Source organism: Poromitra crassiceps (assembly GCF_964638095.1).
Source record: "Poromitra crassiceps genome assembly, contig: HAP1_SCAFFOLD_757, whole genome shotgun sequence".
NCBI lineage: Eukaryota > Metazoa > Chordata > Actinopteri > Beryciformes > Melamphaidae > Poromitra > Poromitra crassiceps.
The window spans coordinates 36,652-63,478 of record NW_028151651.1 but is presented as its reverse complement, the minus strand read 5'-3'; the positions used below and the strand labels follow the sequence as shown (position 1 = coordinate 63,478).

At 43.2% G+C, this 26,827-nt stretch overlaps 1 protein-coding gene across 1 annotated transcript; it reads right to left on the bottom strand.

Annotated features, from left to right (window-relative positions):
* LOC310771530 (alpha-N-acetylgalactosaminide alpha-2,6-sialyltransferase 2-like) lies at positions 1-26,567 on the bottom strand (the record flags this gene model as incomplete). Its single annotated transcript, XM_083664122.1, has 10 exons — positions 26,463-26,567; positions 24,390-24,627; positions 23,102-23,264; positions 22,445-22,607; positions 18,191-18,329; positions 15,574-15,677; positions 15,346-15,429; positions 15,097-15,196; positions 11,588-11,754; positions 1-141 (listed from the first exon to the last, which is right to left on the bottom strand). Coding segments are annotated over exons 1-10 (1,403 nt in total), but the record flags the coding sequence as incomplete, so codon positions are not given.
* Positions 26,568-26,827: the final 260 nt, after the last annotated feature.

Here is a 26,827-nt window from a genome sequence, read left to right as displayed (position 1 = left end):
CTCCCAAAGGTTGGGTCTCTGCCAGTGGTCCTGATTGGATGGTCCAGCTCCAGTTCCTCCAGGCTGTCCTCTCTGCAGGGCTCTGATTGGTCGGAGCCGCTGCTGGACGTCTCACGGAAGTCCAGCTCCTCCCCTGCCAGGCTGAGGAGTAGAGAGAGGAGTTCAGCTTTACTGAAGGAAAAAAAACTGATTTAAACTAAAAAACAAGTTGAATGGTCAGTCACACACTATATATGGCATATCTGTGTCTTCATTATAGTATGATGCAGTTGCCCTGACAGACAACTCTGAACCTGTAGCAGCTAAGGCTAAACTTAAAGCCACTGAGGGACTGCATCGACGGGCAGGTAAGGTAATTGACACACTCTGCCAACAGTAGTGTCAACAGTTAGTAGTCCATGCCTTTTCTTGCTTTGATGAGATATTGCTCACCATTTAATGGTCTCCAATGATAACATAGGCACGAAATCATTATTGATGCGTGCAGATCTTCATACAGACAAACATTTCACCCAAAGCACAATGAGGACACCTAGTGACCAACCCTGGAAATTGCTCCTATAATCAAGACACTCATTAGGGGTTCAAGCCCCGAAGGGGCTGAAACCCTATTCTTTTTGTGCCGGTTTATTAGGGGTTCAAGCCCCGAAGGGGCTGAAACCCCATTGTTTTTGTGCTGGTTTATTATTCGTCTTGTTCTTGTTCATCTGCCATGACGCAAATTCCCGTGAGTTGGTATTGATTACACTGTCATACGAAATAACTGCACTTTGTTACAACATAAGGTGCACTGCTTCTGGAATGTGACAGAGCAAGCATCAGTGACAGCCCTTTTGTCTGTTCTCACCCAAATAAAAAGTGACAAAGATCTTTAATTGGCACCTTGGCCATGACAGGTCGTTGGCAGATTAAACAAAGACAACACAGAAACCTGGCAGCAATCTTCAGGTGGTACTCCCACTGCTGTGAGTGAAGATGTATTGTTTATTGATTACACTGCCATACGAAAGAACTGCACTTTGTTACACCTTAAGGTGCACTGCTTCTGGAATGTGACAGAGCAAGTGTCAGTGACAGCCATGAAGAGCAACATATTATAGCCACTTTCACACATTTCTGGAATTCAGGAGTTATCTAGAGGGCATCCGTATGGTGGTGTATGTGTGAACAAATTTTGGTGGCTCATGCGCGCTCCCGCGAGCCTCCTCCTAGCCGGAGGTAAAGCCTTGGGCTCAGGGTACACAGGGGCGGATTGTCCCCCCCCCCCCCCCCCCCTCCAGAGCTCCGTGAAGTAGCCAGTGCTGCACTCAGAGTCTGAGGACAGAGACAGAAAGCCAGCGTGACAGATTATAAATAGTCGATGTGAATGAGCGAGCAAAAAAACATCATGCCGTCTCAGTTTTTCCAATGAAGCGCGAAGCGCCTCAAACCTGCTCCGTGTTGCTGGATTGAAAGGCTCATGGCTCTGATCTGATTTCCTTTCTGCATAGCTTCGCACAGCACACACATTTAATGAGCATTTTTGGACGCGAGGGTCGTCCCGCTTCCCAGTATTGGACATCGCTAGGTAGGGTATCTGGATCTGGTTGCGTTCATGTCTTTGATTTAACGTTTACACTGCGTTTGTGAAGATTCAAGGGCAGAACCGCAAATTCCATGTAGCGTCAAGTCAGGCAGTATAAAACGAAAACTTCCGGGTATAACCTTCGCAATAATGGCAATTAAATAAAGTAAATGCACGTGTAATGTTTTTTGTGTGTGTGTTTTGAAAGACACAGAACAGAGATAAACTGGAAGAATATCTGCTCCCTTCGAAAAGTAAATTTTAACCCGTAGTGAGTAGACCATTCTGATTTTTTGTTACTAAGTAATACAACATTTATTTTATTTTGAAGGTAAAAACGTCTAGCTTCCTGTATTCTGTATAATTCTAGTAGGTTTGATGCATTTTAGGACTGAACGTAGCAAATACCTGTTTTCTTTGTAGTGCTTGCGACTCGAGGAAATCGATGCATCTGGGCGTGAGTTGTAGGGTTGTTTAATTAATTACGAACGTTATGCGCAACGATTATATGCCGTGAACGTTGGGCAGTTATCGCCCATTATGTATTTTTAGTTTTCACAACTCCCCATTGTGTGGTCATGCCCAAATTCCCCCACCCCCGCTCTACTTTACAAACTCTGCGGAGGTGCTACTCATGTGAGAATGCAACATGCCTCATGTCTGAAAGGGTACACTGCACGTATCATCTGGGGCAGACTCAGTGGGGAGCAAACCCTCACCTGATCCGGAGTTCATGTGTGAAAGTAGCTTATCTCTATCAGGCATGGGGCAGAGGCTAAAATGCCAGAAGCTAAACATTTTGGCCGATATTGTTATGACAAGTCATAGGAAACATCACAATAACAGGGTAGAAAATGTTAATGTTTCGGGACAATTTGGATAATTTTCTGTGCACTTTTGCAATTCCAATAGCTTTTTTATTTATCCAGGTCTCAATCTTCCTTCCTCACGGGTGAAACACCTGCACTGATGGGAGGTGGCAGTATGGAAGCGCCAGAAACGTGATGGCTCTTGTCTTTTTCTTGTACTTTTCTTTTAGTCCTTCTTGTGGTTTCTGTTTGCTTTTATTTCGCCATGGTTTTATGCTTTTATGATTTTATGGTTCTATGCTTTTATTTATTTTATTATTTTATTACCGGTATTTACATGATAGTGCAATAAGGGTCAGTGTATGGGCGGGTGTAATATTTCTTGCCTAAACAGGCACCGCCTGTTCCACCCGGGTTCTGTGCAATGCTTTGTTTAAATGCCACTCTTGTCTTGCTGTCATGTTGTTTTCTTTGTTGGTATATGTTACTGCCTGATAGAGAATAAAATCTATTCTTTCCGCTAAATGTATATGTAAATGTATATCACAGCTTATCTAATACCAAATAAATTGAAACCAATGAGTCCAGGAAGATTTACCATAAAAGTATATTTAATAGCTTACATTCTCTGCAATACATGTATATTGACAGAGGGCTGAACCTCAATGTACACAATTCTGATATGTCATACAGAGTCAAATATTCAGCCATATGGCCGACAGTGTAACATAGATTTATAGGCAGAGGAGGAAAAGGCAGAGAGGGGGGGGTGTGTGCCGTGCAGGCTCCTGTCTGTATCAATTGTTATGGTACACGATGCACTGGACAAGGTCTCAGCAAGCAAAAGGAGAAGTCCTCTCTATGGGGCTGGGGGAGAAGTCAGTGTGCTATGGGTCAGAGCAGTCATGTCATAATGTGTATGCAATTATAGCTTATAGCTTATTGATTAGGAAATATTGATTAGGAAATGGCATGGAACTTATATTTTTCTCCAACAATCCACCCAATTGTTATGTTCATCAACTATAACAATAAATAACAAAATTTAAGTTCACTATTCAATATAATGCTTGTATCTGTACTTAATTGTGGGCCAGGGCTGGGCAGGGGGGGGGTTTGAAAACATAGGAAACATTAAACACTTGAAAAAAACACAGAATTTTTGATCAATATGCAGTCCAGCGCAGTCTCAGCTCATATCACAGCATCTCCATTAAGCCTATTGGAAAGAGAAAACAGATTTTAGTGATATAATGATAAAATTACATCACCACTGCTGCTATAATAATATAGGAGTGGGCCTACTAATCTTAACTCTATATGGTTCAATGCAAATAGTCTAATGTCATTATAATGCATTGAACTTAATATTCAGTGTGTTCCAAATCACACTTAAATCTTTTCCACTATTGTAAAAGAAGCTTCTTACATACAGTATGTATATATATATAATCTTTCCAGCTTCACTTTATTCAAACCTTCCTGTAAAGGAATCATGTCTTTAAGTAAAATATTTTCAAAGTATTCACAACAGGAACAATATTTTCTCATCATTCATGTGATGACTCTAGTTCATTCATTTATTTGTTTGTTCCTGGTGCTGTTGTTATTGTTGTTATTAAACTATTTAATAGCCCAACTCCATGCAGTGGTTTAATTTCTTTTTGGGAACTATTTTATTAGAATAAAATTCTATTTCTAGTTTACTTTAATATTGGTTTGTTTGGAATAGGAACTGAAACTTTCTAAAATGCAAAACATTCATAACATTGATTAATCATATTCATTAAAACATAATCACAGTATCATATAACTGATTATTCTTAAAATGATACTTTAAAACACTTCATTTTTATTTAATATTGAAAATAGAAAGAATTTTCTTTACTCTAGTGAGCACAGTTAATCGTCCTCTCTCTAGTAGTTTACTAAACTAGGGAGCACAGTACTCAAAGTACAGATTTGTGCTGGTGTTGAAGGTTTTCTGTGACGTACAACCTGCAAATGTAAACATTATATTTCACAATGTGCCTGTATTTTAGACAAAATAACTTCATTACAAGTTATTAGTACAACAAGTACGTACGGTAGATAATGTTTTGAGATACTCTGTGAGTACATATTCAATTGTTTACTTTATAATTTGTTTGCAATGAACCTCATAAACAAGATGGCTCCTTGAGTCTGCCTTTCAAGTTTACAGATTTCGTGGACTTGTCTTGAGTGGGCTGGATGAATTCCCAAAAAAAACTGCTTTAAGAGCTAGCTTATTGGGGTGGGTCAGTCCCCAGACTGAGGCAAAACAACAATACTCTAAACGCAAACTCAAGTGTAATCTCGTCCTCAGAGGCCATTGACTTATTTATAGATACTTTTGAAAACATCTCCCGCGTACTTAAGTGTAAATTTTGCTATGTGTAAATATCATACCACAAGTTAAATGTTGGTATGCCCATTTAATTTTATTTCTCATCCACCCAATTGGTGGTTGATAAATGTGCATTTTTCTGTTTAAGAAAATACTTCAGATTCAGATTATCGTACACAGGAACTCTTCACCCTTCACAACACATTCTATTAGGATTTATTTTCAAAATAATAATCAACAGTCTATTACTATTTGATTGATTTCAAATTTGCTTACTGCACTTTAAATAATGCAGAGCTTACTCCACTCTATTGATTCATAACAAACAAAACATTCAATCACTTTGCTCTCTCAGGGTGTGTTAACACAATCAGCCTGGAGGTGTCGCCATAGACTAGCTTGGCGTCGTATTCCAAATTGTTTTCGCTAGGCTAATGTTTTGGCTAAGTTGTTCTGAGGGAAGATAAACAAATTCTTTCAGCCTGTTATATTCCAAAACATTTTTTTTTCTGTCCTACCCATGTTGATCTGATCACAGCATCTGTGTGCTCAAAGGTTTGGGGATTGAACCTGGGGCTTATTACGACATTGAATTGCATAATGACCACTTTCCCTGCAGTTGTAGCATTTCCGGTTGCCTTTATAACGGGGGCGTTTTCGAGGCACATGCAGAGTGAAATTAGGGTGTATGCGTACTGGCATGTGGTCAGCTGATCCAGAATGCTGAACCATCTGATCTGGCAAATGATTTGAGTCTGTTTGTATGTTCACAGGTATCTGCTTGGCCATATTTAAAACACTTTGTTCGGTACCTGTCTCAAATCTCCCGTCTCTACATAGGTCTGACAGAGCTGCTATAGTCTGATCAAAATCTGCTGTGTGCCAATCTTTTGCAGATATCTTGTAGGCAGTTGTGATCTCGGGACGTAAACAATTCATGAGTATTTGCACAGCTAACAAATTTTGCTGATCCACTCCAACAGAATTGTCCCACGTCATTTGAAACCGCTGTATGAAATGAAAAGTGTCTTCCTTCAAACCTTGTGTACAGGAAATGACTTTACTATAATCTACTGAGTCTCTGGCTGACCTTTTGATCGATTCCAGACATATTTCTCTTATCCAATCATCCCTGGAATAATTTTCTCCTGTTGTTGCTGCTATCCAATTTTCATTCCCATCTCCCACTGGAAACGAGAAATTTTTGTGTACACTTTTCCACTCCAGATTGTAAGCCAGTGACAACAATTGTCTCACATCCGGAATCAAGCAGTCATACAAACTTATCATTTGTGCTAGCCAGCTATGGAAAGCAATGGGTCTTTTTAAAGGATCTGGACTGTCCTTAAGCATGCTTCGTGCTTCCTGGGGGGTCCATGGTTTGAGAATGGCTGTATTATCACACATTATCTTGGGGGCAATTAGATGAGGATGGTCAGGTTTATCAGTGAGTGACTCTGTGCTGCTAGTGTGAATTTGTTCTTCATCAAGGTTAGACTGTATCGCATGTTTAGGGTCAATTTGGTCTGAATCCCTTTTCTCCGAGTCAATTTTTGTCATATCTGGCATGGGAGCCTTATTTTTGTCCATGTCAGAGCAAGGCACTCTCGTTGCGTTGCCTTGGGAAAGCTGATGATGCCTATCAGCAACATGCTTCCAACCTCTTATGCATTCTGTCACATAAGACTCTGACCATTGGAGATTGGGTGATTGTCTGGCTGCAATTTGCATGTATCCAATCTTATCTTTATCAAACGATCCTCCTACAGGCCAGAGGCCTCTGGTACCTGTATTAAGATCATGCATGAAAGGTATCACATACTTTTCTCCTAGTTTTAAACGTACTATGTCAGCACATGAGCCAGGTGGTATGGGGGGCATGTTTTTCTTTTCATGCTGTCTAAGAATGTCTCTCGCCCGCAGACGTTCCGCTTTTCGTAGTTTCCAAGGTTCTGGCTGCCCACTCTCCGACCTATTATCACTCATTTTTTACAGGTCTCAGAGAGGGAATCAAACCATTTTTACAGTATGAGACAGGAAAAGAGGGAGAGAGCTGCTTATCTCAATTGTCTTTTTGGGGCTGTGCTCTATGAAAATTGTCAACACTGCTGGTGTACACATTTGTCTCTCTCTCGTAAAACACTCCACTTTGTTGCTTAAGCAAAGCACTGATTTAACTAGTTTACTGTGAATGTCCCATTTTATATAAATCTCTCATTTATTCACATTCAAAACACTTTATATTTCAGTCTTGCATTACGCACCAAGGGTATTAAAATAGCTTACTTCATTGAGAGAGAGAGAGTGCTTATGTTTTTGTTTATCACTTACTTGTGATCTTGATCTGTGTCCGTGTGTGTGTAAAGTAATTGTCAACACTTTACCTTTTAGTCGATGTGGGGACTCTGGTGACAGAGGGACGGTTGTTCTCCTGTTGACCAGTTCCGTCCGTGTGTGGGGTATCTGGAATTTACAAACTGGTGACAGAATCAATTTGTTCAAGGGACAATTGATTCTGTATTTTGGGATTGGCTAAAATACACTTTTTGCAAACTTCCATGTTCAACTCCTTTAAAATAGGCTTCTTAAGAAATTGTTTTGTTTTACAATGAAACAGCTGCTTATTTTTGTTTGTTTGTTTGTTACATGCTTGTTACACATTGTAGGTATTTCAAAAACATCTCAACCATATTGGTTTGTACAATTATGATTGCTTCCCAGTCTCGCTCGGTGCTCAATATCTCTGGCCGATCCTAGCCAGCGCGCCATGGGGCTACACCCCGCCGAGTGAGTGGTATGTTATGGGGAGATCTAAGAAAAGGAGCACACAGCTACCTGGTTTAGGAGCACACAGCTACCTGGTTTAGGAGCACACAGCTACCTATTTGAGCACACAGCTTCTCTATTTGAGCACACAGCTTCAATCATAGAGTTATCTATTTACAATTATATACAATGTCATTTTGACACACCCACAACATGCAAACATTTCAGATTCTTTTAAATATCAGACGACAGCTCAGTAATGAATTATGAAATTAATTCAGACTTACCCGCTCTCGTAGATATCCTGTTCGTGACGCCAATTGATAGAGAATAAAATCTATTCTTTCCGCTAAATGTATATGTAAATGTATATCACAGCTTATCTAATACCAAATAAATTGAAACCAATGAGTCCAGGAAGATTTACCATAAAAGTATATTTAATAGCTTACATTCTCTGCAATACATGTATATTGACAGAGGGCTGAACCTCAATGTACACAATTCTGATATGTCATACAGAGTCAAATATTCAGCCATATGGCCGACAGTGTAACATAGATTTATAGGCAGAGGAGGAAAAGGCAGAGAGGGGGGGGTGTGTGCCGTGCAGGCTCCTGTCTGTATCAATTGTTATGGTACACGATGCACTGGACAAGGTCTCAGCAAGCAAAAGGAGAAGTCCTCTCTATGGGGCTGGGGGAGAAGTCAGTGTGCTATGGGTCAGAGCAGTCATGTCATAATGTGTATGCAATTATAGCTTATAGCTTATTGATTAGGAAATATTGATTAGGAAATGGCATGGAACTTATATTTTTCTCCAACACTGCCGATGGATATGCTGTAATGCACTTTGTTGCCCAAGACAAATTTCCCCTCGGGGACAATAAAGTTTATCTGATCTGACTTGATTGGACTATAGCTAAAAGACTTGAGACTTGACATGGACTCTAGCTCAAAGACTTGAGACTTGACTTGGAGCGTCTCTGTCAGTGCCCGGCCACGACCCATTGCTGCGCAGCAGCTATAATTATTATTATTATTAGGGGTTCAAGCCCCGAACAGGCTGAAAATCCTATTGTATTTGCTGTTTATTATTAGGGGTTCAAGCCACGAAGGGGCTGGAAACCCTATTGTATTTGCTATGTTTATTATAAGTGGCAGGGCCACTTATTCTTCTTATTTTTCTTCAGACAGATATGACTAGGCGCGGACTGCATAATCGGGCGCTTCGGGCAGATGCCCGGTGGCCTGGCCTGGCATGGCCTGCATTTTTTTTTGTTTTTTTGTGCAGGCCAGGCCACTCACTGAACAGCAGGCCAGTATGTATAAGTGTTCCTAGTTGCGCAGATTGCAGGCAGGCAGCCAGGCAGGGAGGAATGAGTTAACTTTTCAGTCAGAAGCTGCTGAGACCCCAGCGCGGGTGGGCGGGGCTTGCTGTTCAATCGTGCCAAAATGGAGAAGAAAAGAGGTGCAGAGAGGTGGAAAGCAAGGAGCAGGGGCGTCATGCAAGACAACAATTTGAGGGTGCGAACTGAATTTTTGGCGGCGCACGAAGTGTTGGGGGTTGGAAGCCAGATTTAGAGGAATATCTCATTTTAAATTAACACATTGAGTGCCAGCCATGTTTTCAATCCTGTAGGTAAGTTGTGCCAGGGGTGTTTTTGACGATTCTGGCTCATTTTACAACAGCCGAGGATTATTTTCTGTTAAGAATTCATGAACACCAATCATCTAAAAATAACTAATAGAATGTGTGCTTTCTCTGTCTAAAAGAGTTAGTTTGCAGAGTTAGTAGTTATGTAGATATTAGCCGTTGAGTACAGCATGGTTTCAGCGTCTGGAAATTTATTCAGAGATAAATGGCTTTTTGTGAAACAGTCACTTTAACCATTCATTTTTGGCATCAGTAAGACCGTCAGACATTCTAAACAATAGTTTTGAACAGTAATTTCCTCCATAACAACAGGAAACACCCCTCTCATTCAAACTCCTCCCTCCGTGTGTCTTCTCCTCCTTCCTCCTGGCTCTACAAGCGGGCATGTCAGAAGCGCGTTGCTGCTGCCTGCCTGCCTGCCTGCGTGCCTGCCTGCCTGCGTGCGGACGCTCCTTGTGCGAGTCAAGATGGGCCGGGGAATGCGTGGGCGATGGGCAGATGTTGATTCTGGCCTTTCTGAGGTGTTTCAAAGTGTGTTTCACCTATAATCTATTTTGCAAATCGCTCTCCGCTCTCTGTGTGCTGCTGCCTGCGCGCGGCCGCTCTCAGGCAAGACAAGTCTGAAATGGATTACTGTAAAATCGCCTCGCCATTTCCTTGAATGGCTTGCTCCCGCGGCAGTTTTTTCTTTGATTTCGGTCGTCTGGGGGAGCACTGTCAACACTTAGTGGGTCGGTAAAATAGATTATACACATTCTCTTGCTCCAATAGTGATCTCGAAGATGTAAAAGTTGTTGATTGATGTCCCACCGTCAAAAAAAAAAAATGTTTATGTAAGACGAGTAAACTCGGCTCTGGCACTCAAGCGTTGGATTATGTAAGACGAATTATCTCGGCTATGGCACTTAACGTGTTAACAGACTGAGCAGGTGTAACCATAAGGCTATTTTCCAAACTGCTCAGCCTCCTGGAAAGATCCATAATCACCAGACTAAGTACATTGCCACTGCCCAGGCTCAATGGACTTTTTTACTCACCAGGTGGTGACAAAGGGTAAATAACAGCCTTTTGTGTTGTACTGTATGTAGCCTATACAGTATTTATGTTTTTGTTTTAATTACAAACATAAATAAACGTCAACTTGAAACTATGTTTCAACTACCATACACAGCCTATAATATTATAGCCTATGTTTATTAAAAAAAAGAAGAAGAAAAAAAAATCCTCTCAAAAATCTGAGGGGGCGTTACAATGGGCATGACGCTTCTGGCAAGGAGCCTATGTTGTGTCTTGGCCTAAACTACAGTGGTAGACAATTGTCTATTACCTCTAGAATATTCGAGATAAATTAAATTAACACTAATTTGTATTTATTTATTTATATAAGGCTATATATATATATAAAAAATCCCATTGGTCAAATGTTAACAGTAGTGGCTAAACTGAAAGTATGGGTTGGATTGCTTTTGGGGGTTTCTTCACAAAAGTGGAGAAGGAGGCAGAAGCAGCACTAGCACTGCAGCAGGTGCTCCTGCAAAGCTGGAGGTGGTGTTGAAGTGCCTAGCATGTTGGGAAGGGGGTGTAAATAACACTCCAAAGTTGATGAATTGGAATGTAACTAAACGAGTATGTTGATAGTGCAGGGGAAGGCACACTCTGGTTCCAGATGCAATAAAGTGTAATTTAACGCTATTTGACAACAGTTTCGGCCATAGCCTTTGTCAAGTGTCACACAAACACAGTGCAAGACAGCCATTATAAAGACAGGTGGGCTGATTGAATGGACAACACCTGTCTTGTGAAAGCACACCTGAGTGTGATTACAATGACATCATAGGATCAGTCATGCAGTAATAGGCTACATTAGACAGATTAATCAAAACATTGATGTCACAGGTAGGCTGTATACCATAATATATCATGACTCTATGTGAATAAATAGATTTATATAAATAGTAATCACAGCATAATGCATAGAGATAAATCCTGAAACCTTCTCGCAACAGTTGTAGCCTAAAACCAGTGGTTTTCAAAGTGGGGTCCCCAGCAAAAAGGGGGGATAATCTATTTTCACTATAATTCCATGCCATCCATAAGTAACACAATCTAAGCTAGTGTAGAAGTGAGTAACTAGGCTAATAATAACCATAACAGCACAAATAATTGACAAAAATCTCGAAATAAATATACAGTATTTACTCTGATAAATGAAATAATGAGAAAAGGAACAATTATTGATGGTTAAAACTGAATAATGACATCACAACAGTCTAATCCTAATGCTAATTTAAAATGAGATATTCCTCTAAATCTGTCTTCAAACTGCAAAAGAGAAAAAAAACGCCCACATTTTGTTCTGCCAGTTGCCGCTGTGGCACCTGAATATCCCCAAGTGGAGAAAAAAGGTGCCATTTTATCATTACCCTCTTTGATAAAGCCTGATGATTTTAGCATTGTGCAGTTTTTTCCATGCCTTCATTTCCAAGATGGAGTCATGCCTGGGGTGGAAGATTAGTCTGGTTTTAACTCTTTCCACATAGTATTTGGAGTATTTTAACCAGTCCTCTGTCATGAATCCATATGCATCAACCTGAGAGAGAGAGAGAGAGAGAGAGAGAGAGAGAGAGAGAGAGACCAAGATTAGATCGGACCAAATTGACTTGCTAAATTATAATGATCTAGTCTTTGACATTCAGTATATGAATACATTCCATACATGCTCAGATTGTTTTATGTTGCTCATAGGCTTTTGTATCATTCACCATGGTATAATACTTATTAGGCAAATTAGGACGCCTAATTTTTGACATCCTTAGGGGCCGTGTCCATAGACAGTGTTCCCCCAAGTCCAATATGTCCTGCTTGAGGCAGGCAGAGCACTCCGCCCAAAGACACTAGTCGCAGAGAGCGCTAAACGCCAGGTGGAGGGCTGGGAAGAGGAGCACTCCTAAACGTCCTTACCATCGAGAATGAATTGCAGAAAGGCAGCTCAAAAAAGGTTTCTGTGGACACTGCACCTTAAGCCGTAATATTCTGTAATGTTAACCACATCACAGGTATGTAGAGCCAGGAAGAGAGTAATGTTATCTTACCACATCACAGGTATGTAGAGCCAGGAAGAGAGTAATGTTATCACCACATCACAGGTATGTAGAGCCAGGAAGAGACTAATGTTATCTCACCACATCACAGGTATGTAGAGCCAGGAAGAGAGTAATGTATCTCACCACATCACAGGTATGTAGAGCCAGGAAGAGACTAATGTTATCTCACCACATCACAGGTATGCAGAGCCAGGAAGAGAGTAATGTTATCTTACCACATCACAGGTATGTAGAGCCAGGAAGAGAGTAATGTTATCTTACCACATCACAGGTATGTAGAGCCAGGAAGAGACTAATGTTATCTCACCACATCACAGGTATGTAGAGCCAGGAAGAGAGTAATGTTATCTCACCACATCATAGGTATGTAGAGCCAGGAAGAGAGTATGTTATCTTACCACATCATAGGTATGTAGAGCCAGGAAGAGAGTAATGTTATCTTACCACATCACAGGTATGTAGAGCCAGGAAGAGACTAATGTTATCACCACATCACAGGTATGTAGAGCCAGGAAGAGTGTCATGTTATCTTACCACATCACAGGTATGTAGAGCCAGGAAGAGTGTCATGTTATCTCACCACATCACAGGTATGTAGAGCCAGGAAGAGAGTCATGTTATCTTACCACATCACAGGTATGTAGAGCCAGGAAGAGAGTAATGTTATCTTACCACATCACAGGTATGTAGAGCCAGGAAGAGTGTCATGTTATCTCACCACATCACAGGTATGTAGAGTCAGGAAGAGTGTCATGTTATCTCACCACATCACAGGTATGTAGAGCCAGGAAGAGAGTAATGTTAACTTACCACATCACAGGTATGTAGAGCCAGGAAGAGAGTAATGTTATCTTACCACATCACAGGTATGTAGAGTCAGGAAGAGAGTAATGTTATCTTACCACATCACAGGTATGTAGAGCCAGGAAGAGAGTCATGTTATCTTACCACATCACAGGTAGAGCCAGGAAGAGAGTAATGTTATCTTACCACATCACAGGTATGCAGAGCCAGGAAGAGAGTAATATTATCTTATCACATCACAGGTATGCAGAGCCAGGGAGACAGTAATGTTATCTTACCACATCACAGGTATGCAGAGCAAGGGAAGAGAGTAAGCTTATCTCACCACATCACAGGTATGTAGAGTCAGGAAGAGAGTAATGTTATCTTACCACATCACAGGTATGTAGAGCCAGGAAGAGAGTAATGTTATCTTACCACATCACAGGTATGTAGAGCCAGGAAGAGAGTAATGTTATCTCACCACATCACAGGTATGTAGAGCCAGGAAGAGAGTAATGTTATCTTCCCACATCACAGGTAGAGCCAGGAAGAGAGTAATGTTATCTTACCACATCACAGGTATATAGAGTCAGGAAGAGAGTAATGTTATCTTACCACATCACAGGTATGTAGAGCCAGGAAGAGAGTAATGTTATCTCACCACATCACAGGTATGTAGAGCCAGGAAGAGAGTAATGTTATCTTACCACATCACAGGTATGTAGAGTCAGGAAGAGAGTAATGTTATCTTACCACATCACAGGTATGTAGAGTCAGGAAGAGAGTAATGTTATCTTACCACATCACAGGTATATAGAGCCAGGAAGAGAGTAATGTTATCTTACCACATCACAGGTATGTAGAGTCAGGAAGAGAGTAATGTTATCTTACCACATCACAGGTATATAGAGCCAGGAAGAGAGTAATGTTATCTCACCACATCACAGGTATGTAGAGCCAGGAAGAGAGTAATGTTATCTTCCCACATCACAGGTAGAGCCAGGAAGAGAGTAATGTTATCTTACCACATCACAGGTATATAGAGTCAGGAAGAGAGTAATGTTATCTTACCACATCACAGGTACTGTATATAGAGCCAGGAAGAGAGTAATGTTATCTCACCACATCACAGGTATGTAGAGCCAGGAAGAGAGTAATGTTATCTTCCCACATCACAGGTATGTAGAGCCAGGAAGAGAGTAATATTATCTCACCACATCACAGGTATGTAGAGCCAGGAAGAGAGTAATGTTATCTTACCACATCACAGGTATGTAGAGCCAGGAAGAGAGTAATGTTATCTTACCACATCACAGGTATGTAGAGCCAGGAAGAGAGTAATGTTATCTTACCACATCACAGGTATGCAGAGCCAGGAAGAGAGTAATATTATCTTATCACATCACAGGTATGCAGAGCCAGGGAGACAGTAATGTTATCTTACCACATCACAGGTATGTAGAGCGAGGAAGAGAGTAATGTTATCTCACCACATCACAGGTATGTAGAGACAGGAAGAGAGTAATGTTATCTTACCACATTACAGGTATGTAGAGCGAGGAAGAGAGTAATGTTATCTTACCACATCACAGGTATGTAGAGCCAGGAAGAGAGTAATGTTATCTCACCACATCACAGGTATGTAGAGCCAGGAAGAGAGTAATGTTATCTCACCACATCACAGGTATGTAGAGCCAGGAAGAGAGTAATGTTATCTCACCACATCACAGGTATGTAGAGCGAGGAAGAGAGTAATGTTATCTCACCACATCACAGGTATGTAGAGCCAGGAAGAGAGTAATGTTATCTTACCACATCACAGGTATGTAGAGCCAGGAAGAGAGTAATGTTATCTCACCACATCACAGGTATGTAGAGCGAGGAAGAGAGTAATGTTATCTTACCACATCACAGGTATGTAGAACCAGGAAGAGAGTAATGTTATCTTACCACATCACAGGTATGTAGAACCAGGAAGAGAGTAATGTTATCTTACCACATCACAGGTATGCAGAGCCAGGAAGAGAGTAATGTTATCTCACCACATCACAGGTATGTAGAGCCAGGAAGAGAGTGAACGCCCCGTTGCTCGGTCTGCATATAGCCCATCGTCTACCATTGAGGAATGCAGACTTCAAGAACCTGTGAGCAATGAAAACACACACACACACACACCCACACCCACACCCACACACACACACACACACACCCACACACGCACATTAAACAGCGTAATAGACACACATGTATGAGGCAGGTTTGTGTAGGATTAAAGGTGAAAGGAGGCTGACCTGTTGCGCACATATCTGAGAAAGTCTGGGTGCAGAACATAGAAGCGGTTCTCGTTAAAGTGTCCAGCGTAATATGTCTTCGCCCTGGAAGGTAAAGACAATACTCAGTAATCACCTGGCCAGTATGGTGAAGTGAGGTGTGTGTGTGTGTGTGTGTGTGTGTGTGTGTGTGTGTGTGTGTGTGTGTGTGTGTGTGTGTGTGTGTGTAGAGTAGAGGTAGATATTCACTGGCGGTTCTTGTATTGTCCACTGGGAACTCTCTGATTACTGAGAAGCCCCTGCATCCACTGGAAATCCTTCATCTCCTCAGGAATCATCACATGCTTTATACCCTGTGAGAGGAAGAGGTGAGACAGGTTTAGCCGTCAGAGATGAAAAAAGTACACACATTACTTAAGTAAAAGTAAAAAAAGAGAGTACAGAACATGTAATAAAGTATCAAAGTAAAAAGTATTTCTAGCAGGTGTTCCTGTGCAAAGCTAACGAAACCTCATGTCATATTAATCTAATTCAAATCCAAACATGTTTTAAGATGTATAAAGACTATACTTTGATTAATAACTTGTGTGATGGTTTTTCTGAGAAAAAGTTCAATTATCTCATTAAAACCTTAAAATCCTTAAAATTACATCTACTCCTCTCTCGTTATGATATTAATTAATACACAGGACAAGATGTTACTATCCCTTGTGCCAAAATCCGAGGAAAAACACATTTAGAAGCCCAATCCAGAATAAAACAAGCTAACAGGCTAACAAACTAATAAACAAGACACAAATCACCAGTTACCTACCCTAGCCAACAGCAGTATGAAGCATGTCATTGGGGTTTTCAAGTGGGCACCTTCCTTCACCGATGTTTCGTTAAGTTAGGCCCACGACACCTCAAGAAGGCTTAACGGTGTAATCCAGCGTCCTGGAAACACAACCCTCCATGCTACCACCGCACAACTGCATATTACCTCACTATCTAAGCCTAGCTATCCAGGTCGGTTTGGTATGACATTCCTGACTACACCACCACTGTCAATGACTCAGCCCTGTTGATGCGGACCGTCAATCATGACCAACAACAAACAATCCCTAACTACACCACCACTGTCAATGATTCAGCCCTGTTGATGCGGACTGTTAATCATGACCAACAACAAACAATCAATCTTACCTTAGCGAGCTCCCCAGCTAGCATGTTTCCTCCTTATCCACAGCCATTCACTTGCTCGTTCTGCTGCCTGAGACATGTTGCTAACCGCAAGTTTCAGGCTCCGTCCCCGAATGCCTAGTCTCTTAGAACAGACGAGTTGGCTTCCGCAATTTTCAAATGCTTCCGCCATACCGTCTGTACTTCGTAGGGGAGAATCATGCACCAACCGGAATGGGAAGTAGAAAGGCGGGTCTTCCGCTCATTAGTCCAATCAGAATCCAATATGCCGCATTTTTCGTGGACCCACGTGTCGTGATTGGTCGGATTCTGTCGAACTTCTTTCCTGTCTGAAGGTTTTTTTCCCAACTTCCTTGTGGATGTTCTGGGGGTACCGAATGCCCAACTCAGTTAGTAAGGCAATAACGGACTTTGCCACAAAACCACGGCAGCCCACCTCTACAGGCCGCACTCAAGCCCTCCAACCTCGCTGCTCTGCCTCTGCTGCCATTTCAGCATACCTAGCTTTCTTGCGCTCATAAGCCTCCTCAACTCGATCTTCCCACGGGACTGTGAGTTCGATAAAATAAACTCTCTTCTCTACCTCAGACCACAGTAACAAGTCCGGATGTAGCCGGGTGCTAACTATATATGCTGGGATGACTAGCTGTTCATTCAAGTCAACCCTCATTTCCCAGGCTCCACCTACACTTAGCTGCCCTAACTTGTGCCTGACCTTAATTGGTCTAATCTTTTCTCCCTCACGTACAAATTTGATCTGTCTAGTCTCTTTGCTAGCAACTAGAGAATTTACTTCTAGCTGCTTTTCCTCAACTGCAGCTGCCAAACATTTCAACACCTGGTTGTGACGCCAGGTGTATCGCCCCTGGGAGAGACTGACCTTACACCCTGACAGTATATGCCTCAGTGTACATACACTAGAACACAACGGGCAGGCACCATCCTCGCCCAACCACTGATTTAAGTTCTGGGGAGATGGCTTGCGCTCAAAACTTTATGCTCCCACTCAAAACTTTTCTTTATGAACAGATTTCATGCACTCACATTCAAATTTGTGAGAGTGCAGGAAATCTGTCCAAGCAGAAAACTTTTGAGTGAGAGTACAGTTTGAGGACAAGCAGAGCAAATTTAAGCACATGTGGGGGCTTTATGAGTCCAAGGGTCCAAAATCTGAATGTGAAATTGCTTGAACGACCTCTTGCATTTAGATAGGTTAGATAGTGTCCCAGACCCAGAGAGAGATCTGCAGCATGCAGTAACGTACTGTGTAAGTGCAGCCTGTGTATTGCAGATTTGTCTGCCTGCAGAAAGCTCTGAAGGCAGCGCCACTGTCTTGGAAAATACAAGCAGCGTTGACACTGACCACTCGCTCTTACCCGACCTAGTCAGGATTAAAAGAGGAACTATGGAGAGCAGGGATCTCCGTCAGCACTGATACCGCATGCTAGCACGCTCAAGCTAATGTGCAAAGACACCCAGCAGCTATCCAGGGAGGAACTTCAGTACTTAAGTACAAATGCTTTGTTACTTCCCATCTCTCTTGGCAGTGTGTGCATCTGTGTGTGCGTTCGTGTGTGTGTGTGTGTGTGTGTGTGTGTGTGTGTGTGTGTGTGTGCGCATGCGTGCGTGTGTGTGTGTGTACGTGCGCGTGTGTGTGTGTGTGTGTGTGTATGTGCGTGCGTACCTCATCGTCTGGGATGTGTCTGTATCCGTAGCGTTTAAAAACGTACAGCGACGCGGTGATGGAGTGGGCTGTGTGAACGTATACGGACGTTTTGTTCCCTACATCCTCCTCATAGCCCTTTATGGCCGCACCGTTCATCCTGCCGGAGAGAGTCAGAGCATCAAAATCAATCAATTTTATATTTATATAGTGCCAAATCATAACATCTCAAGGTGCTTTACAAATAGAGCAAGTAGAAGACCAGGCTCTTTATTTTAGACCCAACAGTTGAGACAATTCTCACATGCACTGGCGATTTTACTGCAAGGTCATGTGGCAATTTAAACAAGTTTGGCAACGGCAGCAAGGAAAGACCCGTTTAAACGAAGAAGAAACCTTGAGCAGACCTGGCTCTTGGTGGGAGTTCATCTGACATGAGCGATTGGAGAGAGAGAGAGAGAGAGAGACAGAGAGAGAGAGAGAGAGAGAGAGAGAGAAAGAGAGAGAGAGAGAGAGAGAGAGAGAGAGAGAGAGAGAGAGAGAGAGAGAGAGAGAGATACTTTGAGATGTCAACACCGTGTAGGGGTAGCATAGCATGCCAAAGTCACACTCTCTTCTGGTTGCATGGGGGTAACATGCCAAAGTCACACTCTCTTCCGGTTGCATGGGGGTAGCATGCTGTTATGCACTCCCCCCTTATTGTATGTTTCTCACTCCTAACATTATTTTCTCTCTGCTCCACATAGTTGTCATGCCTCTGGTTGCTAAGGCCTGGTTGCTAAGCTGATCCCACTCTGCTGCTCATGCCTGGACTCAGCTGATCCTCATCTGTTAATCATAGTTTTGGTACGTTGATTTGCTTTCTTTACTTTGGGAAAGGTGGTAGTTTAGTTTTCGTGGCTTTGTTTCTACAGTTTAGTTTGTTATGTTTTGTAGTTTAGGGTGGTGCCTGGTCCGCCGGCCGTGTGTCGGCCAGTGTGTGCCCGCTCTTTTGTTCTGTTTGGCCGTCCCACCTGACCCCTTTGTTGTTTTGGTTTTTCTAGAGAGCTAATTTTTGAGTTGAAAAATAAAAAAAATCTTTTTTGGCAAACTTGTTCTTTGACTCCTTCTTTTATATGTTATTGGTCTCCAAGCGAGCCTTTTCAAAGGTCGCCGTAACACATGCCAAAGTCACACTCTCTTCCAGTTGCATGGGGGTAGCATGCCAAAGTCACGCTCTCTTCCAGTTGCATGGGGGTAGCATGCCAAAGTCACACTCTCTTCTGGTTGCATGGGGGTAGCATGCCAAAGTCACACTCTCTTCTGGTTGCATGGGGGTAACATGCCAAAGTCACACTCTCTTCTGGTTGCATGGGGGTAGCATGCCAAAGTCACACTCTCTTCCAGTTGCATGGGGGTAGCATGCCAAAGTCACACTCTCTTCTGGTTGCATGGGGGTAGCATGCCAAAGTCACACTCTCTTCTGGTTGCATGGGGGTAGCATGCCAAAGTCACACTCTCTTCCTGTTGCATGGGGGTAGCATACCAAAGTCACACTCTCTTCCAGTTGCATGGGGGTAACATGCCAAAGTCACACTCTCTTCCAGTTGCATGGGGGTAACATGCCAAAGTCACACTCTCTTCCTGTTGCATGGGGGTAGCATGCCAAAGTCACACTCTCTTCTGGTTGCATGGGGGTAGCATGCCAAAGTCACACTCTCTTCTGGTTGCATGGGGGTAACATGCCAAAGTCACACTCTCTTCTGGTTGCATGGGGGTAACATGCCAAAGTCACACTCTCTTCCGGTTGCATGGGGGTAGCATGCCAAAGTCACACTCTCTTCCGGTTGCATGGGGGTAACATGCCAAAGTCACGCTCTCTTCCAGTTGCATGGGGGTAACATGCCAAAGTCACGCTCTCTTCCAGTTGCATGGGGGTAACATGCCAAAGTCACACTCTCTTCCGGTTGCATGGGGGTAGCATGCCAAAGTCACACTCTCTTCCTGTTGCATGGGGGTAACATGCCAAAGTCACACTCTCTTCCGGTTGCATGGGGGTAGCATGCCAAAGTCACACTATCTTCCTGTTGCATGGGGGTAACATGCCAAAGTCACACTCTCTTCCGGTTGCATGGGGGTAGCATGCCAAAGTCACGCTCTCTTCCGGTTGCATGGGGGTAGCATGCCAAAGTCACACTCTCTTCCGGTTGCATGCGGGTAACATGCCAAAGTCACACTCTCTTCCGGTTGCATGGGGGTAACATGCCAAAGTCACACTCTCTTCCGGTTGCATGGGGGTAGCACAGAGTCCTGCGTGGGTCTGATTTTCAAGACCCGGTTCCGCCCGGCCCCGCGACGTGCAGTACCGACCCCGCTCCGCGAACCCGCTCATATGATCAGTCAGTACCGCAACCCACCCCGCCCCGCAGACATGAGACCCGCGCCCCGCTCCGCTTCCGCATAATATATATTTTTTTTAAGTGAACATAACCAAAGTAACTGCGATCGTTTCACAATTAACACAGGAAGCGAATAGCGGTCTTTTCTGGCCGAGTCACTGACGAGAGCCAACAACGGTGGTCGGTGCAGTCACACTCGGCAGGCATTGCATAACGTTATTTACAATTAAGCACATTGACGGTGTTTTGTCACTGGTGCCAGTATCAGCAGGCCAGCCAGGGCCAGGCAGCAGCTAAAGGAAACATGCTAGCCTTGCTGGCGCTAGCTGTCATGCAATGCAACAAGCTAGCTAGCATAGGTCTAGGTCTAAGATACTGAACGAAATGTACTAACGCTACTGAACTGAAGTCAGTCAGTGACCTACCTGTCTCTTGTGCCTGCCCTGCCCTGAGTGACGACCTGACCACTGACCCCCCCCTCCAATAAACAAGCCAATACTGCCACTTAGCCGCCAGGATTTGCAACTGCAGTATTTTCTCTGAGTCTGACTGATTGTGACAAAGACGTCAGGTCGTCAGACTCAGACAAAACATGAAGTTACACACTGACTGAATTATTATCGTTATATAAAAAGTAAATAAAACACCCGCGACCCGGGCCGCATGTTGTTTATTCTACCCAGATCCGAGCCCGCAAATAAAATGAAGACAAAATAACACCCGCCCCCCGCATTTTTTTGCGGGTACCCGGCGGGGCCCCGCGGAACCCCGACCCGATGCAGGACTCTGGGGTAGCATGCCAAAGTCACGCTCTCTTCCTGTTGCATGGGGGTAGCATGCCAAAGTCACACTCTCTTCTGGTTGCATGGGGGTAGCATGCCAAAGTCACACTCTCTTCCGGTTGCATGGGGGTAGCATGCCAAAGTCACGCTCTCTTCCTGTTGCATGGGGGTAGCATGCCAAAGTCACACTCTCTTCCTGTTGCATGGGGGTAGCATGCCAAAGTCACACTCTCTTCCGGTTGCATGGGGGTAGCATGCCAAAGTCACACTCTCTTCCGGTTGCATGGGGGTAGCATGCCAAAGTCACACTCTCTTCCGGTTGCATGGGGGTAGCATGCCAAAGTCACACTCTCTTCCGGTTGCATGGGGGTAGCATGCCAAAGTCACACTCTCTTCCAGTTGCATGGGGGTAGCATGCCAAAGTCACACTCTCTTCCAGTTGCATGGGGGTAGCATGCCAAAGTCACACTCTCTTCCAGTTGCATGGGGGTAGCATGCCAAAGTCACGCTCTCTTCCTGTTGCATGGGGGTAGCATGCCAAAGTCACCCTCTCTTGCTGTTGAATGGGGGAACCAAAGTCATATATATATATATATATATATATATATATATATATATATATATATATATATATATATATAGTTATATATAGTTATATATATATATTACTTAGTATATATATATATTAGCTAGTTATATATATATATATATATATATATATCAGTAGTGAGGAAATCCAGCGCAAATAGGTTCTATTTGTGTTTTTGTATTTCTAGTTATTTATAATTATTAAATTCCCAGTGACGTTTACTGTTTCATTCAATGGATGTCAATTTGGACAATAAAGTTTATTGATAAGCTGTAAAATATCCTGCCTACATTACCTCAAGTCATGTCAACTAAGTGTTTGATATTTGAGGGACCATTGCAAAAGAAATTGTGTAATATAATGTGTACATATAATATAAGAATATTGGCCAATATATCGATATCGGATTTTTTTTACTCCCTGATATCGGCATCGGCCTCAAAAACCCAGTATCGGGCTGTAGTACATAAGACAAAAAAGGTTGGGAAGCACTGCTTTAGAGCGTAGTATTCTGTGCCCATCTTACCGAAACACATAATCGTGTGCGTTTATCTCCTTCCCCATGCCAGAGCCATTGAGGATGCCACCGTTGCCCACCACCGCACAGCGCACACAGCCGTCACCATCGCCTCTGGGGAGGAGCAGTGGCTCCTTCGGCTTTGGGATCAAATCCACAGCTGCCTTCACTTCTGCAAAGCCAAGCAAAACATAGAAATTAATACATAAACCCCAACCCTGGCACAAAGGCCTAGCCTGGGTAAACCCAGCCCCCACGTGACCTGCTCGCAGACCCTGCTCACTAGTCACTACGTAGTGACTAGTGGTTTAGTTCCTCTTTAAATTAAAATACACTGTGCAGACACACAGTTTGCAACCCAGTCTCAAATATCTATTTTGAATAGGATATAGGCTATCAACATGTGATTCTAAAGTCTGAATCCAGGCTAATTCAAATGAAATGGAGCAGAGACCACTGATTTTGGGGGGCTTAGTATCACATTAACTACTACGCAATACTGCAATTTGCAGACACGCACACACACACACACACACACACACACACACACACACACACACACACACACACACACACACACACACACACACACACACACACACACACACACACACACACACACACACACACACACACACACACACACACACACACACACGCCCGTACCGTCGTGGCTGAACTCCATGAAACCAAAGGGGTTGTTGAAATGGGAAAGTCTGTTCCACTCGCTCATGTTGAGATTGTCTTTGTGCATGAACAGAGGCACGTTGGGCATGAAAGCCTGCTTGAAGCTGGGATCCTCACTCTTCTGCAGAGACTGGGGACAGGTCTGACAGTGGCAAAGAAAATACAGTATAATACATGAATCTAACAGGCAAACGTTGAGATTAGAAAATGTGTCATCATACTAATTTTTTGGTTAAACCTACTGATTGTTTGAGAGAGCTCCATGCAGTGGAGAAAGAGAGGATGGGTCAATCAATCGTCACATAAATGCAGTTTGTTTCAATGACTGATTGAAGGAAGAGGCAGAGGGTGAGGGTTACAGAGGGTGAGGGTGACAGAGGCAGAGGGTTACAGAGGGTGAGGGTTACAGAGGCAGAGGGTTACAGAGGGTGAGGGTGACAGAGGCAGAGGGTTACAGAGGCAGAGGGTTACAAAGTGTGAGGGTTACAGAGGGTGAGGGTAACAGAGCGTTACAGAGGCAGAGGGTTACAGAGGGTGAGGGTTACAGAGGACAGCTGAAAAACAAATATAAGCAGGTCACACCACACAAGCACTTTGCCAGAAGATATCAGCCTTGTTTATTCCCTAGCCTCGTAATTCAACTTCTCATTTTTTTCACTCAATCATAGTCTCCCATAAGGACCCCGTATTTTCACTGTGGGCTGCATTTGCAAAGGCCCTACTTTTACATACATGTAGCAATCACAATAAAACAGTACTTGCCTTAAACACAAGGTTGTTGTCTACTGAACCGGGCTATTCGTGTTCTTAAATATTGTGTCGTTTCTAATTCTGATCTATTTTTTGTCATACCAGAGGCTGTCTCTGCCTGTCTTTTCCATTGAAAATGGCCATTGTTGTTCTTCCGCTTCCCAGGGAAACAGCGCCCTCTCTGCTGTGGCTACAGGTGGAAACCCGTCATTACACATCGAGAAGAACATAAATCACAGCCTCTGGCATGACATAAATGGCTCCGAATTGGAAACTACGCAATATTTAAGAACATGAATAGCCCGACTTGATGGACAACCTTGCGTGTAAGGCAAGTACTGTTTTATTGTGATTGCTACATGTATGAAAAAGTAGGGCCTTTGTGAATGCAGCCCACAGTGAAAATACAGGGTCCTTGTATGAGACTATGATTGAGTGAAACGAATGAGTAGTCGAATTCTGAGGCTACCCATTCCCATGTTTTAATGCTACAAGGGTCTTGCTATAGTCTGCTTACTGTCTGTCTGGGTTGGATATCCAGGTTATACACATCTTCAAAATCCCACTGAGGCAGCTTCTTAAAGTCCTTTTTGAAGAGGAGAGGCATGGGAGTCTCCTGGAGGGAACCTGCAGCTCCAGGTGGAGTGGTGCTGTTTTTGAAGAGGAGAGGCATGGCAGTCTCCTGGAGGGAACCTACAGCTCCAGGTGGAGTGGTGCTGTCCGTCTTGACCGTCTGACCAGTTTCTCTGAGCTCACTGAAAAGGCAATTTTCAACCAACATGATTTGACATCATGAATCCTGGAGCCAATCACTATGCAGTATTCAGAAGTTAAAGCCCCAACACATTCTCACTCCCAACTATTCATATACTGCAGATCGGTCAGGAACCCTTCTTGTCATCAAGTCATGAGTTGGGAGTGAGAATGTGTTGAAAGCCTGTGTGGTATGCTGTGATTAGCTAGGTTCTAGAGCACCCTGATTGGTTGCTTTGGTTTTTATGCCTCCGCTGGCGATAGCCAGGCCGGAGGCATTATGGATCCGGGTTGTCCGTCCTTACGTCCCTACGTCCGTCCGATGTTCGTTAACGTGATATCTGAGGAAGGCCTTGGCGGAATTTCATCAAATTTGCCTCAAACACCGACTTAGACTCAAGGATGATCTGATTAGATTTTGGTGGTCAAAGGTCAAAGGCCAAGGTCACTGTGACCTCTCGAACGCCATTTTCAAGCTTGTTAACGCAATATCTCAGGAATTCCTTGACAGAATTTCATAAAATTTGCCTCAAACATCGACTTAGCCGCAAGGCTGATCTGATTAGATTTTAGTGCTCAAAGGTCAAGGTCACTGTGACCTCTTGAACGCCATTTTCAAGCTTAACGCGATATCTCAGGAATGCCTTGACGGAATTTAATCAAATTTTCCTCACACATCGACTTAGACTCAAGGATGATCTGATTAGATTTTGGTCGTCAAATTTCAATGTCACTGTGACCTCACGAACGCCATTCCCAAGTTCGTTAACGCGATATCTCAAGAACGGCTTGATGGAATTTCTTCTGATTTGGCTCAAACATCGACTTGGACGCAAGACTGATTCCATTTTGGTTATCAAAGATCAAGGTCACTGTGACCTCGAATGCCATTTTCAAGCTTGTTAACGCGATATCTCAGGAATGTCTTGATGGAATTTCTTCAAATTTGTCTCAAATGGCGATTTGGACTCAAGAATGAACTACTGGCAGAGGCATAAATCCGCGGTGCGGTCATTCTTAGGGAGAAGGAGGGAAAGTCACTTTAAGGATTTTGACAAGATAATTTAACCTTTTTTGTGGTAAAAACCATCAGACACAAATTCAAAGTAGAGTATTTTATATACATCTTGAAACATGACTTTAGGGGTCTTTAAGCATGGCCGTAGCTACCATTGAGGACAGGGAGGTCCGGATCTCGGTAATTATTTCCTGTCAAAAATGTGTTTACCGTAATGAAACGCAAGAGGAGTTTTAATTTGAAAGTTGAGACCGACTGTGATGAAACACTATATGCTATGGACCTTTAAGTTGAAAATATGGTTAGCTCTAGAGGAAGTTAAAGGGATAGGCCAACTTTTTGTGAGTTTAGCCATTTGCCATATTGCCTATATTAAAACTAGAATGTTCATGGCTTTCTTTTCAATCTGTGTGCAGTACAAACTGTGGTAGAGCCTTCACTGACAATAGCTTAGCGCTACAATGGCAGTCTATGCGATTTTGGCCTACTCCCGTTCAGTCGCCCAAAATGCACATTCCAACATCCCAAAAACCATCACATGTACATGGTGTGACTCGTGTGCTCACCACACGAGGAGATAATAATCCAAAGTTACGTTAGTATTACGTAGAGTATAACCAAAGTCACTTCCTCGTTTGTCATGAGGCGCATGTGCTGTGTGCATCAGTAGCCTACAGTATGTGTAAAGCCAACCAGCCACCTACTGAATCATGAGTCACCATAACACATTTCACTTGGAGCAAAAACAGTTTGACCCCGCCATCCCCTTTGCAATGTGTGTACAAATTGACCACTGATTACAATCTTTCAACAACTTACTTGATCCTTTGTGATATAAATTCCCATGACAGCATGTAAAGCATGATGCACACGGAGACCACCAACAGGACAGGAAAAATTATCCTGAAATGTTGAAACGCCATACCTCCAGAATTTTGTCCATGGACCTGAACGCACCGAGTTCTGTTGGAGAAATGAGTCTAAGTCCAGGTTGGCTCCAGTGTCATGTCCATGCCCTGCCACAGTCACCTCAACTGCATTCATACGCAGGTAGCCTAGGCTACATGAGGCACGCACACATGCGCACACACACACACACACACACACACACACACGCGCACACGCACACGCGCACACACACACACGCGCACACACACACACACACACACACACACACACACACA